Source organism: Eublepharis macularius, chromosome 8, assembly GCF_028583425.1.
Source record: "Eublepharis macularius isolate TG4126 chromosome 8, MPM_Emac_v1.0, whole genome shotgun sequence".
Taxonomy (NCBI): Eukaryota; Metazoa; Chordata; class Lepidosauria; order Squamata; family Eublepharidae; genus Eublepharis; species Eublepharis macularius.
Window position 1 is genome coordinate 70,732,389 of NC_072797.1, and position 21,048 is coordinate 70,753,436.

The 21,048-nt window shown below is 37.3% G+C and overlaps 1 protein-coding gene across 1 annotated transcript in view; it reads left to right on the forward strand.

Annotated features, from left to right (window-relative positions):
- AP3S1 (adaptor related protein complex 3 subunit sigma 1) overlaps positions 1-17,491 on the forward strand; it is a 32,191-nt gene extending 14,700 nt beyond the window's left edge. Inside the window, exons 4-6 of the mRNA XM_054987185.1 lie at positions 2,252-2,323; positions 4,050-4,157; positions 16,955-17,491. Of these exons, the coding sequence (XP_054843160.1) occupies positions 2,252-2,323; positions 4,050-4,157; positions 16,955-17,083 (309 nt within the window). The 3' untranslated portion in view covers positions 17,084-17,491. The remainder of the gene's footprint in view (positions 1-2,251; positions 2,324-4,049; positions 4,158-16,954) is intronic.
- The last annotated feature ends 3,557 nt before the right edge of the window (positions 17,492-21,048 follow it).

The following is a 21,048-nucleotide window of genomic DNA, read 5'->3' on the forward strand; positions in this document are numbered from 1 at the left end:
AGAGCAATGTTCGCTTCATTCCATGTGTTTGGAAGACCTTTTCCTTGAAGTATATCATTCATTATATTTTTTAATATCGGTACAAGGTCCTCCTTCATTACTTTATAAAATTTAGCTGTGATCCCGTCCGGTCCTGGTGCTTTTCCAATCTTTGTTGCTTCTATTGCTTGTATAATTTATTCCTGTTATTGGAGCATTTAGTCTCGTGAAGCAAGACTTTCCTTTGCAGAAGCCGTGCTGATTTTCCCTCAGCAGGCTTTATTCCTCTGGGTGCGTAATAATTCTGTCTTTAATTACAGTTTCTGTTAATTTGCCTGGGACAGAAGGTAGGCTAACTTGCGTATAATTTCCTGGTTCCCCTCTGGACCTTTTTTAAAAAATTGGTGTAGCATTTGCTACTCTAGTATTCTGGGACAGCAGCTGATTTTAGTGATATCCTTCAAGACCGTAGCCTTCCCAATCTATATTACCTCTGTCTTGTTGGGGTTCAGTTTCAACTTATCACCCTAAGCCATTTAACCACAGCAGTCAGGAACTGGTCCAGGACCCCTACAGTAACACCAAGCGATTTGATGGAGAGCTCGGCTTGGAGCACAAGATCTATCTGATGTGCATTCTGCTTCAATTCCCATCCCTGGAGACCAGATGACTATTGGTGAGGGGGTGCTTGGAGCAGGAAGCCTGTAGGATGCTTCGTTCCCTGCTCCACCACCACCAACCAGCTGATGGGGGTATTGCTGAAAAATCAAATCCTATTGCTAGCTGAAAACTTAATCTCTCCTTCCTGCCAAATGTTTTAATTGTTGTTTTTGTGTCGTGGTTTTTTTAAAACTGTTTTTAATTGCTTTAATTGTGTTTTGTTTGGTTGGCTTTAATTGTTTTAAAATGTGATTTTATTAAGTATGATTCAATTTGTTAGCCACTTTGGTGGCCATTGTGAGGACAGAAAGGTGGGATATAAATTTTGTAGAAGAAAAAAATAAATCCTGCATGCTTTCTGCTCCAAGCCTCTCTCACACCTTTTTGGCCTTATAAATATTCAAGGAATCCCAGTGAAGGGATATCCCATTTCTCCCTTTTCCTGATTCTTCCTGTTGTTCAGCCTGTGCTGCTTTTTTCTCTCCCCTTCTTCTCACCCACTACATTCTCCCGACCCTGTGCCATTAATGCTTTCTTGCCACCTGAGTACTGTCTCTGTATGGGGCTGCTAAACAGCCTAAAAACGGTGAAGGTAATCTTGGGAGATCCTGGTTGGCATTTTTTCCTAAAGTTTGAGCAAAAACATAGATCACATCATCACTTCTCTGGTTTTGTGGGTTTTTTACCCCCTCCTTTTTTTGTTTATTTCTCTGATCCTTTTGCAATCCTTGTGGGCTTGTCCTGGTTTTTAGAAACATCTTCTGTATTTGTATCTGGCCTCACTGTGTGGATTTTTTGATTACTGGGGACAAGGTTCATAAGGTTCACTTACTGGGAGCAAGGATCATATGTAGATACAGATTTTTTTTCCTGTTTGAGACACGGACTACAAGTTAAATTTCTGCAAGTTAAGATAGACAACATTTTCTTAATGTTTGGGAAGTTAAAGTTGGGAAAATTTCTAGTTTCAATTACCTCTTGTTTCCCAAAATATGTATATGTTTTAAAAGCTATTCTGTACTTTAAAAACTGCTTTTTGTAATTTTTCTTAAGAATTAAAGAATAAGGCACGCTCGTCTTTCCCTTTATGAAAGAATTAATGTATATGCCTTAGGCCACATTTGTGGCAATAGGTTACTGCTCCTATCTAACAGCAATATGAAGGAGCTTTTTGTGCCCTGTTGTCCATGCATTGTGTGATAATTTCATTTGATAAAATGGTAAACTTACTTCCATAGCTGCTTTTTGTTGGATTAAATGTTTCAGTGTGTTTTTGTATATAAACAATGTCTCAAAAATACATTAGTATATAGAAAATAAAAATACTTCAGCTGTTTAACTACTTTTAATGTGTGGATTTTGTTTGAAGTATACTTTGACTAAGGAACCAGAATGCAAAACCATTATATCAGGAAAGTCTGGCTTTAAGTAGTACACCTGGGATCTGCAAAGAGAATCCAGTGCATTAATCACACATCTTGTGCAGATCCATTAAGGTCCCAGAATTCTTGTATGGTCTTCTTTGTTCTCTTTTCTCCATTTATACTTTGTCCATAATGAAATGATTGAGTTGCTTTTAAACTTTGACCAAGTGCCTTTTTCCCCACCACAGGTATTCGTAGAGACACTAGACAAGTGTTTTGAGAATGTCTGTGAACTGGATTTAATTTTCCACGTAGATAAGGTACAGTGGTGAACTGATCTGCTATAACATCACATCAACAAATATTCTGCTGACAAGAAACATTTGTTCTTATATCTGTTCAAGTGGTGTACAGTTCTACTCTTGCTCAGATTACCTCATATATACATTTTTTTCAGCACAGAATGAAACTCACTACTTCAAAGTCTTTTGTAAGAAATTGCAAACCCCAAATTCTGCTGTACTGAGGCTGGGGAGCTCCTAACTCAGTTAAAGAAAAAAACAACAACCCAGACAGCTGTCATCTCTGAAAGTTCAGGTTTTTGCACTGGTGGAAGGCGTTCTTCCCTTCTCCTCCCATGTTCAGGTTTGGTCAGTCAAGGCCATGAAATCAGTTCTAGTTTGCGAGAAAAGAAGAACTTCTAGTGGCGAGAAAAGAAGAAATTCATAAGCAAATGATGTGGATAAATACCTGACAAGCCAGGTGGTGACTCACCCCCTCAGACTTTGTACAGCATGTTTAACATGTTGAATATTCAGAGAATGCGACATGAGTATAAGGAGTTGTATGAAGAACAAAAAATGTCTTTAATCTTTTGTCAACACTTCTTCCACATTGTTAAGCTTCCAATTTTGTGATGGATATGCAGTTGTTTAAAGGTACTAGAAAAGAACGTAACTTTTCTTAGTACTGTAAATGAACATGCTCCTTTACATAGGCAATACTTTCTCATTCGTTCGCTCCCCCTCATTCATTCTCTCTCTGGTTTTTGACACCTCTCATAGTTCCTGGGAGAATACAGTAAATTCTTCCAAGAATGTGATCTTGGACTGAATCAGTCTGCTTTTGAAAATCAATAAGTATTTCCCCAGATTGTCCTAAGGGAAGTCTTCTTCCGTATTAACAATTACTAATACACTTGCACATCTGGTTTGGAGGGGGAGGATGAAGAAGCAGGAAAGACCTTTGCCCTTGTAATGTTTAAGATAATGTTTTGGAATGTGAGCTCTCTTCTGCTCTGAAACTAAAGGGGATCTAAGGAATAGCTTCTAGTAATGATCGGGTGAGGTTTCTGTGTACATAAGTGCCTTTGAGCCTCCTAGATCCTGTCCACTTCCCCCTACATCCTCCACCGCTCATGGCTTTATTCCTTTCTTAATTACTATTGACCCATTTCTTGCAAATGTATGAGATATTTAAAGTGCTCTTACTCTGATTTGTGAAACTTCTGAATATTAAAATCCTACTGAATATTCAGAAATCATAGCTCATCAATGCTTATATATTGCACTTGAAACGCCATGGCATTTGTATACATTGTACAAGTGTCAAAACTGATATAATAGCTCAGATATAGGGTATATTGCATTATATTACATACGCAGTTTATAAACTCATCCTAATGCCTTATCCAGGCTCTTTAAATTGCATAATTTCAAATACTGTATTATGCAGTTTGAAATCCATTGCCTTACTGTAATATTTATGAAACATTTTCAGTTTGTGTACTATGACTGATTTTTTTTAAAAACTCATGTATTTGCAAGGTTCAGGTGCCTACAAGTCTGTCATATCAGCTGCATTATATTTCAGGTTTGAATTTTTATGAGTGTTCAGTATTAAACCTAAGAAATGTAAATACCTGCTTTTACTAATTACGTTGAAAAAGTCAATTTTAGGTAGCTTGGAAATATATAACTTGTTGAAACTTAATAGCAAATACCAATATACTTGTGATATATATGCCTTTGTCTTTGATCTTTTCAGGTCCATAATATCCTGGCTGAAATGGTGATGGGTGGGATGGTTTTAGAGACCAACATGAATGAAATTGTCACACAGATTGATGCTCAAAATAAATTGGAAAAATCGGAGGTAAGAACTAAAAGCACTAAAGTCGATTTGAGCATGATCATACTACTTGCATGATGTGAAACTATCATGTATCTTTTGGTATTGCCCTGTATTCAGCTACTTGTATTGTTACAAATGAGCATTCAGTATGTGGCATGTTAAAGCCTTTGTTGATTGCATAAATAGCTAAATATTCCCTTTTCCTTCTATCAAAGCTGCATCTGCCATCGGCATCTGTGAACAAAAACATTTCTGAGCTTCCTTCAGTCAAGGCTTCTGACTCTTATAGCCTGTCTTCTTTTCTGAGGAGCTCATACTAATAACTTTTTATAGCATCACATTGAAGTGCGTGTGCTGTCAACAGAATTTGTGTGATAATCTGTAGCAGCCAAAAATTGACAAGAAATGGAGTAACATAGCTCATCCTAGGTTCTGAATTTATTTGGTGAATTTAGAATCTGTTTGGATTGTGCCCTGGTTCTGTGTGATTTTTTGCCTTCTTGACCATATAGGTCAGAATATCTGCAGTTAGGTTATATGTCTTTTAAAACACTGAGCACTTGGAAATCTGTAGTTTCCCTTCCTTTCTCACAAATTAGAATAAATAAGGGATATAAAAAGTCCTGCAAATTCAAAAAATCTAAGGGAGCAAGGCTCCAGTCAGAGGTCACTGTAGCTGGGAAGTGCTTGGGTTTAGCTTGTTCTGCTTGCATGCTCTGCTCTTCCTCCTTCCTCTTCATTTTTGCACAGAGAATCCTGGTTGAGAAACTAACTCAGGTTACACACACGTGCTACATTTCTAAATCAGGGTGTATTCCAGGTTTAGAATCTGATCTGTGGAGGAAGATTAATTCCAGCCAATTCACACACCCACTCTTGTATGTCATGCATAACCAGTGCTAAGTTTCTAACCAGGATGCTCTGCATGAGACAGAAGGGGAAGGATTAAGGCCCAAGCACAACAGGTAGGGTTTGCACACAGCCTAGTTTAATGCTGTCTTCAAGTCAAATCTGAATGCAAGTGATTCTTGGTGTATATACAAATATGTCACAAATTGTCTGTTTACTATGCACAAAAGAAACTGATTTTCTACCCACAAAATTCAGTGCTAACTTTCTATGCAGTTTGTCTTGACTTTTTTATATTGCTTCTAATTTTCAATTTGATTCAATGTTCTCCTTCCCTCTGGTAGTATAACATGATACATTCAAATGAAAGAGCAGTACAGCATTGGCCGAGAAGCCCAGAAAATGGGGAGGAAGTTATTCAGAGCATAGCAGTATACTAGTAGTGGAAGAACATTAATGAAGATACCCAAAAGAGATTTTATGAATTAAGCTTGCAAATGGACTTAATTGTGTTTAAAAAAAGAGAGAGGTTAAGAGAATGTGATTTTAAAAGCTTTGCCTTTTTAAAAACTCTACAGTTTAAATTAACCTGTTATGTTTGCAAATAATTCATTAGGTACAGGCCACTTCAATGAATTGGGTCAAATTAACATTTTATTTTGATTACTTGATCTACTCAAGTTTAACTAGTTTCTAAGTGAATAACAAAAAACTTGACAGGTTAATATTAAACAAGGAAATAAATGTTAGGGGTATTAGCTGTATTTAGTAGTATTATCTTATAGAAAAAAATAACAATTAATTAAAGAAGGCAAAGTGACTGTTGAATTGGTCCTTAGCCTCTGTTTGCCTTTTTCTAAAAAAAACATGTTTGTAGGTAAACCCCTACTTCAGTTACTCTGAATATTTGGCTTGGCTCCAAAGTGCCCCTTGTAGTGGCAGACAGCACTTCTTCCTGTGCTCATGGGCAATTGGGAGGGTCTGTGTTTTCTTCTACTGTGTGCACTACAACATGCCATATTGTACACCATTCTAAAGTATTGACCAATTGAGGGTAAGGGAGACTCCAGTGGAATGAGATATACACACAACACATTATGCAGTCCTTGGTTCAAAGGCATTACTTCATCAATTTGTCACTTCTCTTAAATTATTAGTTTATCATTACAGCTTTCCAAAACATGGGATTGGACTGAGTGGGAAGGTTTCTGTGGATGGAAAGGATTTCTGTCCATAGAGGATGACTTCCTGGCCTTCCCCCTTCCTCTACAATTCAAGATGTCCCTCCATGCTGCTTCTGGGGTACAGTGGACCCTCAGGAACAGCATGAGCAGGAATTGGAGATTTGCAAATCACCAGTAATCGCCCCTGCCTTGCATGTGCAAAAATTATCTGGTGTATCCAAGCCAGACTTGCAATGTATTAAGTAGAATTAGCTTATTTCAGCTGAATTATGTTCTCGCATACTTTAAGAAAGCATTGGATGGTTATTTGCTCCTTTTTTCCTGAGTGGCTTTGTTCAAAGTAAATGGGCTTGCTCTAGAGTAAAGGTGTTGTAGATTGTTGTCTTTAAAATAAAACAAGGGTTTTTTATATTGTAGATAGTGTTTGTTTACTGAACTTACAGAATTTGAATATGAACAATAGCTTTTTCTCCTTCTCCTCTTATAAGTCAGGAGCAATGCTAGTTGTGCATTTCTGTTTCCTGTTGCTCAGGAGCAGCTAAAATGGTATTTTGAAAAAGTTTGCCAGTTTCTCTGAAATCAAATGAATGTACCTGCAGGCCTTCGATAAGGGGAAGAATTTGGGCTGAGGGTTTGTCAGGCACTTATCAGTGACATGGAAGGTGTCATCCAAATAAACTGGAATCCGCGTATTGTACGTTTAGTGCTCAGTGGGGCTTGAATTTGGTCATTTAAGTTAGTCCTCATTTTTCCAAACCATCTGATCTTTTCTAGTTCTTTCCATTCTTCTCTTTACAGACCTTTATCTTTCAGTCTCCCAGACAGGACAGGTAGAAACAGGTATTACCAATTTTCAGAAACAAATGTGCTTCTATTAATAAAGGGAAAGCAAAATGATGTCAAAGACAATAAATAAATAAATTAGGCCAGACTCAAAAATTATGTGTTGATAAACCCATATTAGTCTTTGTAGCCTAATTTTGTGCTAGTTTCCCTCATTTTTTTATTGCCTGTAGTGTATTTACTAGATTGTCATTGACTTCATATATTTTTATTTTTACTTTTCCCTTTCATTAGTGTTCAACTTTGGAATGTCTATATTTCTAAAATCTAATTCTGTGAGTTTGATACCTGTAGTATGAACAAATCTGGACCATCTGCTTCTAGTTGTTTTATGGTTAAGCAAATCTGAAGCTGATGGCAAGATCGTGTTGTGCCTACTCATTTCCCTGCTGAGGTATGAATTCCCACCACCTGCATTTATCCCAGTTATGTCTTATGCTTGCGATGTTGGTAACTGCAGTTTAGGCTGGCCAGAGTTCCCGCTTAAGAATCTGAAGCTGGTTTCAGATCCTTGTTAAGGAGTAACCTTGGCTAACATTAACTGTGGATTATTCTGCTGCTGGCATAACATTTTATCATGGAAGAAGCTGAAGGAATGAATTCATGCTTCAGAGGAGAGTATGGAGGGTAGCCCATGATCCCTACTTTTAATTAATACCTGCAGAGTTCCATCAACACTTGCAATCCCAACTAATATATATTGTGCATGTTTTAAGCTTCATAGATTAAGTTTATTGTTCCACAAGCAAAAATAAGTCTGAAGACAAAATCTTTAGCTGGATGCCATATGGTTGGAATTTGTTAATCTTTAACATATGGAGCAGTGTTGACAGGGAGTCCTTCCCTAATGAGGGTTAAGAAGTTAACTGCGAATTTTCAAGCATAGTAGTGCCTATTGCAAATGTAATACCTGGTAAATTGATTAAATTTCCTACAGGAACAGAATTAAATTTTCGGAGGAAATTACACAGGAAATGCTGTAATCAAAGTTTTAAAATGTAATAATATATAAATTAGATAAACTTTCTGTGGCTTGGTGAATTGGAATAACCTAACTAGAAAGAAAATTGGCATGCATGAGCTTCAAACAGGGATATTTTTGTAGCATTCCACCAAAAGTTCAGTATGGGAAGGCTTCACAGTAACCGTCAGTGATCTAAGACAGCCATGGATAAAACAGCCTTCAAAATAAGAATAGTTGTATTAGTTTATACACCAAATGTCAGACAAAACCTTGACGGCTGGTAACAAGTAAAATCTTGTTACATTAAGAGTCTTTGAAGGGAAATTTAAGGTACTTGGTTTAAATTGTATTACATTTTAATAGATGAAATTTCTTTATAGAACTAGGTCCTAAGTAATTTTTAAACTGCATTTAATGAAATTCGCAAATGTCTTAAAGTAGATATATTTGACAAAGCACAGTTTTAGATCCTTGCTGTAAAGTATAACTTAGAAAATGAGCAATCCAGCCATCTTAATTTCTTTACTTACTTTCACCAAATACAAAAAATGTCTTGCAATGTAAGAAAAAGGGACTTTTTTCTTTTTATGTAATATTGCTCTTTTTTACTTTCTGCTTGTACATGTTCTGTTCTTATTTTTGGGTCTGGCTACTTAAAGTAGATAAACCAAATTTTTTTAAAAAATCATGCCCATCCATTCCTATCGCTGTTGATCCAAGTGCTTGAAATTTCCAAGAGTATGTCTAAGTCTTCTATCTGTTTGGCATTTTGATATACTTGCAGACTTCATTTTGTTTTTTCTCTAATTCTGTTCATTTATTTAACCTCATGAGAAGAGAACACAACCATTCTTTTATATTCTGTACTGCATCTTTCCATTTTATTCATAACCCTGCTGCTTTGAATCATACTTGTTCTGGGGGAAAGGGTTGGTACAAAACACCAGCAGCAGTGACAGCTAAATGTCAAACATGCTGTAGAAGTGTGTGGACAACTCCTCTAGCAGACAAAATTAATTTCCCAGAAATCTGCATGTACTAGAACTTTGTTTTAATGCACAAGCTCTTCTATCTATTCCCTTGGAAGAGAGGTAATAGAATTCAGTCATTTTGGGGAATAATTGTTGTATGTTTTCTGTTAAATTACAGCTCTTTAATGCACTGTAGAAGGAAACTATGTACAACTTCCATATTACTAAACAGTGTCCTGAAATCATACCTAAAAATCAGCTGCTATTGATGTTTTACATTTTTGTTGCTGACTGGAAAATAACTTTCCCTGAAATTAACTGGCTGAGTGCATTAACTTGGATCACCTCAGCCTTTTTTTTTAGTGATTGAGCAATCCAGTTGGTGACTGCAAGTATGCCTCACTGAAGAGATAAGTAATATTTTTGATGACTGGTTTGAAATGTCAAACTGCTATGTGCTCATTTAAATTGAGATTACAAAGCAGCTGGGGAAGTACATTGTCTGGTTGTAATTCCAGCTGTATGTAAGTTCATATTGTACTTCTAAAACCCCATGGACATGCATAAACATTTTTATTCACTGAATAAATATTCATGATTGGAATGTGATTTATTCTGAATGCTCCAAAAAGACTCTCTGCTCTAATTGTGAAATAGAGAATCCCAGTAACATGCCATTCACAACCCTGCTGCTTTGAATTATACATGTTCTGGGGAGAAAGTTGTTATAAAACACAATCAACAATGATAAAAGCAGACAGTTTGATTTGAGAAACATAATATATGTTAAATTTCTGTTCTGTTACGATAGCAAGAGTAATTCTGGTTTATATATGCAAGAAAGAATCCTGCTTTAGGGTGCTGTTCAAGAATGTCTCAATATAAATGAATAGCTTTTTAATAATATATCCACACCATTGTATTTTCTTTCCAGAACTGTTCACTGTGTCTTAGAAGTACTGTGTGACTTTTATTCCATGCTTAAAGGGCGGATGTTTAATAAATCAGACATCCTGATTTGAAGTGGCAGGTGGCAAACGGGAATACCATTTAAAAACAAGGTCTTGGTACTCTTCTCTTATGATACATAGGTCTGCGATTATATATTGTCTGCTGTTCTGGCAACTGTCTGCTTATTGATAGGGCCAATCCAAAATGTCAGTTTATTAAGCTCTTATCATGGGTTGAGGTAATATAAAACAAGTCTAATTGATTTTTGTAGTGGTGACCAATCCTAGTACAAATGGCGTTCTAAGTATCTTAAATTTCTTAACTTTTTTCTAGGTAAAAACCATAGTTGATACAACTTTTGTATTAAAAATCAAGTCTGTGTCTTAGTGTCATGAGCCTGACTTAATAAACTATTCTTGAGTGTAGCAAAAAAACAAAAGTTGGTAAGACCAGACACCCTACTCCAAGTAATCACATCATCTTGCTATAGTTAAGCTAACCAGTATATAAGATGGAGCAAAGGAAAACACACATCACGGAAAGTCCTTTTAAATTTGATATTGGCATACTTAGAAGAATAGGTATAGCATGGTATCAACTACTTCTGATCAATAAACAAAAGTATTGCTCTATCATTTCAACTTTCATGTATGTTTTCAGACTGTCCTCTCCAGCTAGTGGTCATCAAAGTGCCTGATAAAGCCATGTTTATCAACATAGCTACAAGACAGGCACCTGCTCCTCTTTCATCAAATCTGCCCTTTTTTGTCCTAGTTGAGTGTTTCACTTGATGAAGTCATTGGTCCCAGTTCCTTAGCAGCTGGAATAATTCTGCTAGAAGTGACTCTATCCCTTTAGTCTTAAGCCCTTTTTCTGTAGTATGGTAGGTTTGTACCTTCCTGCACCATCCAGCTATGTTGGGTACACTTGAGTAAATGTACATTACAGGAATTGCCTAATATTGACTGTAATATCCTGTAGGAAGAGAACACATGCAATGGAAAAAAGCATTGGCAAAAACAGATGGCTCCAGAGAACACAAGCAAGTGAGACAAAAGGGGAATAAATATCTGGCAATAGATTATTTAGGAGTCATAACCAAATCACTGAAGACAAGCTGTTGTAGATAGGGTTTTTCCTGTTTTGGAGTTAGAAAAGTTCATTTAAAGTTATACATGTTGTCATATGATTATACCCTTATCCCAGATTCTGGTCAGTTTCAAGGGTATGTACCAGCTATTACATGATGGTAGGTCACTAACATAACTTTTCTTCAACATTTTGGTCCAATAGATAGACAATATACTTAATCTCAGCAGCTGCTGGCTAATCTTGCATGCCTTTACTCTAATTCCATATAATGGATATAGACAAGAAGTTTGAAAAGTTGTAGGGTGGGAAGTGAAAGTTATGTTAAGCTGCCGTCTGCTGTTAATGAATTTACAGCAGGGTAATTATAGACACCTTGGTCAATACGAATCTATATCTGTATGGTATGTTGTTCCCTACTTTTCTAATTGCTCACTTTAACTGTGTTTTCAGCTACCCTACGATAACATAAATATTTCTTCTGGAATTACCTATTTCAAATTCTGTGAGAACTTTTATAATCGGTTGTAAAATATAATTAGAACAGTTGTTCTGGCTTGCTGATACTTCCTAATAAAACCACATATAAAGAGATTCTAGTTTTCTAAACATTGTGGAACCCAGAACCTTTCCAATCTGTCCTGCAAAATGAACTTCATCAAAAATCTACTGTCAGGAGTAAAATGCTAGGTGTTAAAGCCTTTGACTGGATTTTGTTAAGAGTGCCAGTTAGGATAAATGATAAGTGTTCTCTCCCAGTTTGCCATCCTCGTTTAAACCTATTCAGCACAGAACTACTTTCATGCATTTTTGCATGCTGATATTTGTAATGACTAAATGTTTTTTTCAAAAATGAATACGTAGTAGAGCAGGGGTTCCCAGCCTATTTGACCCTGCAGCCACCTCTGGCATTCTGACACAGGGTAGTGGGCACAACCCAAAGTGGCTGCCCCAAGAAGTGGAATCAGCCACAGAATATCAGGGAGTATTGTTATGCATAACTCTGATAATGACTCTTCCAGATTTCTGGCAGAAACTGTTTAACAAGATGCCTTTTAAAAATGAGCAGATAGCTTAAATATTTTCTTGCATACACCTTCAGTCATACAGAGAAGATTTTCGCACTGTAGGGGCAGCTGCTGCAGAAGCAATTTTTAAAAGGTCTGCACAGCCAATTAGATGTCCAATGGCCAATCAGAAACCCTGATGGGCAAAAGTGGCCCTACTTATTTTCTAATCTGCAAGGAAAGGCATCAATGGGCAACATGGCATCCATGGGTGCCTTGTTGGGAACCCCTGCAACATAGGAATATGCATATTAAAGTTACACTTGGAGCAATTTATTAGCAGAAAATGAAATGGGTAAAGCAGTTTTATTCAGAAGTAAGATCCAATGAACAATAGAGCGTGAGCTCCAACAGACTTGACAAGGGTAGAATTTGTAAGTCTGTCAAGACTTTATCTTGTAGGAGAAAAACTGGCTTTTTAAAGCATTTTAGCAAAGAATCTAATACTATGAAGTTATATTCATGGAAACAAGCTATGTTGTTTCACAGTGGTTATAATGGCTACATTTCCATAAAAATTGCATCCCTTAACCAGAATGTTTAATTTGTTTAGCACTCAAATGTGCTTAAAGAGCTGTAGCTGATTTGTTTTTTAGAAACTTGTAACTTAAGATAAGCTACAACTAGTAAACAGTCTGAACTTATTTTACATTATTTATCTTTGGAAATTATTCAAAGTATTCTGTTTTGTCATTTGAAAATAGGTAAATGTCTTTCTCTAAACATAGAATCATAGAGTTGGAGGAGACTTACAGTCCATCTTGTCCAACCCCTTGTCCAATGCAGGAACAGTCTAAAGGATCCTTGACAAGTATTTGTGCAGCCGCTCCTTGAAGTCTGCCGATGAGGGGGAATCCGCCATATCTCTAGGCAGCCATTTGCACTGTTGAATTACTCTTCTTAACATGAAGAAGTTTTTCCTAATATCCTTTGCCTTCTGTACTTTAAATCCATTGTTGTGAATGCTTCCCTCTGTTATTAACAGAAATAGCTCCCTTTCCTCTGCCAAAAGACAGCCTTTTAAATACTTAGAGTTGAGGTGGACACGAACCGGGGAAAAATGAACCATGCTGTTCGTGGTTTGTCCCATTTCACGAATCATAAAATTTCATGACTTGCTCCAGTTTGCGAACCGGTTCATGGGGTTTAAATGCCCCTTTTTGTGTTGCTGCAAAGCGGCACAGAAAGGGGCATTTCACTCCCGCCGGCTTGGATCAGCTGCTTGGTGGGCAGATCCCTGAAAAGCAGCAGATCCAGGGGTGGAAATGCCCCTTTCCCTGCCGCTTTGCAGCAGCACAGAAAGGGGCATTTCACCCCCGCAGGCTTGGATCAGCTGCTTAGTGGGGAGATCACTGACAAGCAGCTGATCCGGGGGTGGAAATGCTGCTTTTCCTGCTGCTTCGCTGCAACATGGAAAGGGGCATTTCACCCCCACCCGCTTGGATAAGCTGCTTGTCAGGGAGATCCCGACAAGCAGCTGATCCGGGGGTTCAAATGCCCCTTTCCCTGCCACTTAGTAGCAGTACAGAAAGGGGTATTGGAGTTTAACATGAACCAAACAAACCAGCAGACCAGTTCGTGGAAGTTCATGGAAAACAGGCTTCCACGAACCGCTGTTTCTCGAAGCATGACATGTCTGGTTCGTGACGAACTTTAGTTCATTTTACAGTTCATGCCCATCTCTATTAGAGAGCAATCATGTCTCCCCTCAGTCTCCTCCAAACTGAACTTTTCCAAGTCCTTCAATCTTTCCTTGTAGGGCTCGGTCTCTAGGCCCCTGATCATCCTGGTTGTTCTCCTCTGCACCCGTTCCAGTTTGTCCACATCCTGTTTGAAGTGAGGCCTCTAGAACTGCACACATTACCCCAGGTGGGGTCTGACCAATGCGGGTATATAGTTGGACAATGACATCCTGTGATCTGGATGTTATGCCTTTGTTAATACATTTCAAGATTGTGTTCACCATTTTTGCTGCTGCGTCACACTGGCTACTCATGTTTAGCTTTCCATCCATCCGTATCCCAAGATCTTGTTCACTCACACTGCTACCCAGAAGTGTATTCCTCATCCAGTATGCATGCTTTGCATTTTTGTTACCCAGGTGCAGAACCCAGCACTTACCCTTGTTAAATTGCATCTTATTCAAATCTACCCACTTTCCCAGTATGCTTAGCTTGTTGAATTCTAAGGATGTTTGCTGCTCCTCCCAATGTGGTGTTATCTGCAGATTTAATGAGTAATCCCTTCACATTCTTGTCCAGATCATTGATAAAATATTGAAAAGAACGGGGTCTAGAACTGTATCCTGTGGCGCTCCGCTTTTCACCTCCTTTCAATCAGACATGATGCCATTGACAAGTACTCTTTGGATGCAGTTATCCAGCCAGTTCCCTATCCATATAACCATCCTAGAGTCCAGTCCACAGTCTTCCAGTTTACCGATCAGAACATTTTGAGAAACCTTAACAAAAACTTTACTGAAATCCAGATAAACTACATTGACAGCATTTCCACGATCCAATAAGACTGTCACTCAGTCATAGAAATAGATGAGGTTGGTCTGGCAGGACCTGTTAGGGACAAATCCATGCAGACTTCCCCATCTCATCATGTTATTCGTCAAATGTTTGCAGATTGACACCTTTAATATCTCCCTGGATCGACCATTTTCCCTTTCTTGAAGTTTGTGGTGGTATTTACCCTCCTCCAGTCTTCCAGTGCATCACCTGTCCTCCAAGAGGCCTAGAAGATAATTGACAAAGGGTCTGCAAGCTCTTTTGAAAGTCCTTTAAGCACTCTCGGGTGCACTCCATCTGGCTCAGTGCAGTTAAGTGCTTCTCAACATCTTCTCTGCCCACGTCAACCAGCAGTCCTGATGCCATTCTATGCTTACTACCATCTCTAGGTGGGCCTGTTCTCTCCTTCAGGTAGAAAACAAAGGCAAAATAGGCATTGGGCCTTTCTGCCTTCTTTGTCTTCTGTCAGAGTTTCCATTTTCATCCAGCAATGGGGGTATTGCTCCCTTTACTCCCCACCCCCATTTGTTCCTCACATTTTTGAAGAACAACTTTTTGTTGTGGCAAGCACCCCTGGCCAGTCTCAGCTCATTCTGAGCTTTGTCCTCTCTGATGGCTACCCTACAATGCCTAACTACCCCTAGATACTCTGCTTTATATGCATTTCCTTCCTTCCATTGCTTGTACATCTCCTTTTTCTTCCTTAGCTCATCACTGAGCTCTCTGTTCATCCACATTGGCTTCTTTGCCATGTTTCCATCTTGCTGGAATGGTGATGACTTGAGCCTGCAAGATCTCTCTTTTTAGGAGACCCTACCCTTCACTAGCTCTTTTCCATTCCAGATTTCCTGTCCATTGAATAACTCTCATCATATCTGAGTTTATTAAAGTTTGTCCTACTAAAATCCATCATGTGTATGTATCTACAAACTGTCTTGGTAGCTCACAGCAAAAGGAATTCTAGGAGGACATGATCGTGAGGGCTTGCAGTTCATTTTAATGAATGCTGAACTTATCCAAGCCTGTGTATAGGGTTGCCAGGTCCCCTTATCCTCATGGTGGTGAGGAGTGGACACCTGACACTCACCTTTCCGTTCTTCTTTGTGCATGTGCTTTGCTCGTCTGCACACTCCCAGGCATGCATGATGATATCACTTCTGGGAAGTGACTCCATTTGGGGCCCAAATCAGCCCGCTGCAAAGCGTAAAAGTGCTCTCAGAGCAGTGCAATGACGTCACTAGCAGGAGTGTTCTGCAACTCACCCCCCCCTTGCTGGCCAGGTGAGTAGTGGGAGGCAGAGGGTGGGAACAAGGGATCTCCCACCTGGAGAATCGCAACCGTACCTGTGTGCCATAACCAGGTGCTTTGCATCCAAGGTTGCCCCTGGTCCTTAAAAGCTTTTTTGGTCCTTAAAAGCTTTTTAAAAGAAGTTGGAATTAATTGTATTCTGTGAGAAGAATAATTTTAAAAATAAGATATTTTGTATAAAAGTAAGAGAGATGAACAGTTGTCCTATGAAGTTTTGACTCAGGAACCTTTCTCTCTATAAATCAAAAGCATCGAAAGAGGTTTGAGAGGAAGTGAACTAATGTTTTATTCCACATCTGAACTGCCAAAATTAACGTTTAGTGTATTCAGCTTGTCCTTTTGCATGCTCCGATGCAGTCCATTCCATACAGCTGTTTAGTTTATAAGCTTGGGGCTTTCTAGTGTGACGAGACTTTGTGGTGTGGTGGCATGAGGTAAAGAACTAGAGGCCATACATTATTCCCTACTTCTCAACATCTAATGTAACAGGTTACTCAGATTTACAGTCAGTGTTTAAGAGACTTTGTATTTTTGTGTGAAGTATGACTTAATCATACACTAAAGGTTAAGGCCCAGGGAGTTAACATTTTATAAAAATGTTTATATTTCATAAGACATTTTATAAAATGTTTATAAAGTATAAACATCCTATATTTGGGTTGTTACAGATCAAAACTGCGTGATTGTTGGAATGTTTACGAGGTGTCAGATGACTGGCTCAGGTTAGGTATCATTATGCTGCACTACCTGGAAAGAGTAAAAATCAAAGTCAGCATGAGCCTTAACTTTAACCTCAATCTGGTTGCTTTACAGACTACATGTTACTTAATTTTTCTGGATATTTTCCATTGTTGCCATTGCATGCCTTAACCGTATCTTAGAATGTGTGTAAACTTTTTTCCTCTGTCTGTTTAAATACTTCAGAATAATCCATTCCATTTCAACTCAAATACCATCTGTTTTTTCTAATCCCTAGTGTTGGTGTAAATGACTTTTTTGGAATGGGTATCAGCCTAATGTGATATGATTGTAATGGATAGTATCTTAGAAGTATGTATTTTTTTCTCTGTATACAGGCCGGTTTAGCAGGAGCCCCAGCCCGGGCTGTGTCAGCTGTAAAGAATATGAATCTTCCAGAGATCCCAAGAAATATTAATATTGGTGACATCAGTATAAAAGTGCCAAACCTTCCCTCTTTTAAATAAATTGTGCACTCCAGGTAAAAATGATGGGTAATTAGAAGTTAATTATACAAATGTTTACCAGTCCATTTTTTGTGTGTGTTTTGAGTGAACAGCTTGTGTTACTCCACAGAAATCCTTTATAAAACTATGTGAAGTTGATTGTGTTCTGCTTAGTTAATTTAAAGGTAGTGGAGCCTTTATGATTTCAAAGTGACATTTCTGTACTCTTCTAAAGCAAGCATGCATTTGATTAGAAATAGTTATTTACATCGAAAATGTATTTTCTGTAGCATCTAAGCTTTGTAATTAGTGTAGCAGGACTAATCACATTCCTTCTGGTTATGACTATTTAAAAACCTCAATATACCTGTTGCATGAAATCATTGTACTGTAATTTCTCTCCTTTAAATAAAGTTGTAATGAATTGGACTGCAGCATTTATTTGATACATACATTTCCAATACCTTTGAAAAGCTAACTGTCAAGTCCTTATCTTAAACAAGGATGAGTATATTCTGTGCTTTAAAATTAAACAAACTTTGAATGACAAGTTAATTCATCTGAATCAAAACCAGTTGAATTCTGCAAACCGGTCTGCATCAGTCTGCTGATAATAGTGTCTCCTGTCAACTATTATTTTAAGTTGCCTGGTTCACGACAAGGAAAGGTGAAGTAAAAATGTTTAAATGAATAAATACACCCTACCGCCACTATCAACCTGCCCCCTCCCCGGCTTCAGAGATAACTTTGTATGGCCTGCAAGATGTTGTTTGCTTTTATAAGATGTTGCCCTGCAGCCCTGTATTTGGCAGTCATAAGATTCAAGATGAGATTTTCAGGTTTCTGAATTCTACAACCCATACAAACCCATAATAATAATAACACTTAACTTGTTCACCGCTCTGGGTGAGGTACTAATCTGTCTAGAAGAGCGGTATATAAGCACAGTTATTATTATTATTCTTCCATGGAAATCAATGCAGTTAACTCTTGTAATAAGCAAAAACTAATGGTGCATATTGATTTCTAAAAGGTCTGTGGTAAAGAGTGAACAGTCACTCAAATATGTTTAGAATAATCAAGTTTGTTATCCTCTACTGGACTCTTTTTGATTTTGCTTCTGCTTGTGTAATAGTGAACAACCTTGAATACTTCATAATAAATTTATACAAACATAGAATATTATGGAGCAATTTTTCTATATTCTGAGCCGCAAGAAGGCTTTACAATTTATAGAAATTAGGCATAGGAAAAAAATGTCCCCAAAGTTTCTAACATTTTTACTTCCCCTTTAAGCATAACCCTAGATACCACATTTTAGAATCGTACAAGAAAATAAGCTTAGTAGAGATTCAAATACAGCCCACTATGAACTTGCTGAATAGACTTGGTTGTGTCTTCTGTTTTTACAGCAAGGAACAAGCAGACATATTTATTAATTCCCTATTTTGTGGCATAATTATGACTGAGATTTCTGCACATTGAAAGGGGACTAAAATTTTACATATTCATGCCCTTGAGGATCCAGGGTAGCTTATGTTATCATTCCTTTTATTTTATCCTCTCAATAAGCCTTATTTATGCTGTTTATAGTGCCCCTTTCTCACTGAGACACAAGGTGGATTACATAGTGTGAACAGTACAGTCAGTTTTTCAAAGACATTTCAATAAACAATGTAATAGGGTATATAAAAGCAAATTTGTAAAGCTTTAAAATTTAATACGAAACTGAAGAAATGTTAAAAGCATAAACAATTCTAATACTGACATATTAAAGAACATATAAACTATCCCGTAGGATCATACTTACAGCAACAGACACTACATAGTAGTAAAGTCTAGTCCCTGTCTATCCCTTTACTTATGCATCAAGACCACTTCTTTACAGTACAGCCTTCTATCTGAGTAAAAAGCGCTCTTGAATAACTTAGTTTTGCATAGCTTGTGAAAAGCCAGGTAAGTGAGAGTTTTCCTGACCTGTTTGAACTAAAATCTGTATGTTAGCTTCTTGGTCACTGTGGGACATCTGTTGTCCTTTATGGGGCAATTTGGAGGGTGAGTTCCTTTTTCACAGCTGTGTATCCATCTGCCACAGAATCAATAATTTTGATTTCATTCCTTGTATATCAGTAGAATTTCATACAGAGGAAGTGCCATCTGATTTTGCCATATACTCTAGGTTGTGATTCAAAACTCAATTTTGCAATAGTCTGTTATTAAAAAAACCAAGTATCTTGAACTGTCAGTCTTTTTGTCCTCTCTGTTATTCATTCTGGATTCAGCTATATATAAGAATCAGAGTGCTTCTCAACAATTGTAACATCATTCTTCAAAAACTGCTTGTACCAAGGTTTAAACAATTAGATCGTTTCACCAGAAATATGAAGAACTTAATAGACCTGTTTATAAAAAAATAATAATAACAAAATAGCGCGCTTGAAGGTAATGATTTTAAAAGCTTTTAATGGTTATACTGAATCTGATTCATATCCTGTTCAATGTAAGCCCTAGGTATGTTATTGGAGTTAATTTTCACACTGACTTTAGATAGACATACACAAAAGGAATTTGACAAATTATCCTAACTATTCTGATTTTTTAAAAATTAAACATTTATTTAAAGAAAAGAAAGTAAAAAACAGTAAGTGCATAGTATAAATGTTATGCAAAATATAAATTAGACAGTAAATTGAAAATTATACAATCTTATACAACCAATAAGTATATAAACAGTACAGATATAAAAGTCTTGGGAATAAAAGAAGCAGAACATTTAAGTTTCTTTAAACTAATCAAGTAATTATTACATATTTGGCTTCCCTGAACCAAGGTACCTAACATTTCTCCTTCTCTCCTCTTCCCTCTCTCCCTCTAAGCTACTATATCAATTAGTTTAATCTAAATAATCAAAGAAATCTTTCCATTTTTTCCAGAAGTTGGTTATCGGCCTATTTTGTAGGTAGGTAGTCAGTTTGGCCATTGAAGCGTATTCGTGAACCTTATCTCTCCACTCTGGGAGACCAGGACAAGCATCGTTTTTCCATTTTCCTGCAAATAATACTCTTGCTGCTGTCACCATATAACGAAAGAGATCTCCTTGTTCTTTTCTCAGATTTGTTGGTAAAATATTTAAGAGCATACTTTTCGTATTTAATTCAAATCTGAGTTTGAGGATCTTTTGTATCTCTTCATGTATTTTTATCCAGTATTTTCGTGATTCCTTACAAGTCTACCACATATGGTAAAATGTTGCCTCCATATTCTGATACTTTCAGCAATGTCCACTGTAACCATTACTAATCCTTGCAATATCTTTGGGAGTGATGTACCATCTAAAAAACATTTTACACCAGTTTTCTCTCAGTACCTGGCAGCCTGTAAATTTTATGTCTTTAGTCCATAAATTTTCCCATAAGTCCATCGGAATAGATTCCCCAAAATTTTGCATCCATTTTATCATACAAGTTTTGACTTGTTCTGTTTCTGTATGGTATTGCAGTAATATTTTCTAAATCTTCTCTAAAAGGTGCAACAAGTCTCCAGATATTAATAGTTCATATTGTGTTTTTTCTCTCAGCCTGCCACCTTCTTTTAGAATTTGATCCTTTAATCTTGATACTATTTGGTGATAAGTCAGCCAAGGAATATTTTTGCCATAGGCCTGGATTTCTTGCCAGGTTTTTATGTTTCCTTCTTTATCTATCAGTGATTCGTAGCTAGGTTGATAAATTTTGTTCCTAACTGCTGCATCATAGTAGGCGTTAATTGGCGACATCAATGGGGAAATTGGTGGGCTCAGTCTATTTCTGCATTGAAACCATATTTTAAGTAGATCATCTCTTACAATGTGAGTCCCATCTTGTTTGAGAATAGGTTTCCATGATTTCTTAATCCATAAATAATTATGGATACCTTCCTTAGCATCCGCTGTTTCCAATTTAATATGTCTGTTGCTTGGATTCATGATCCAATCTGTTATCCAAACC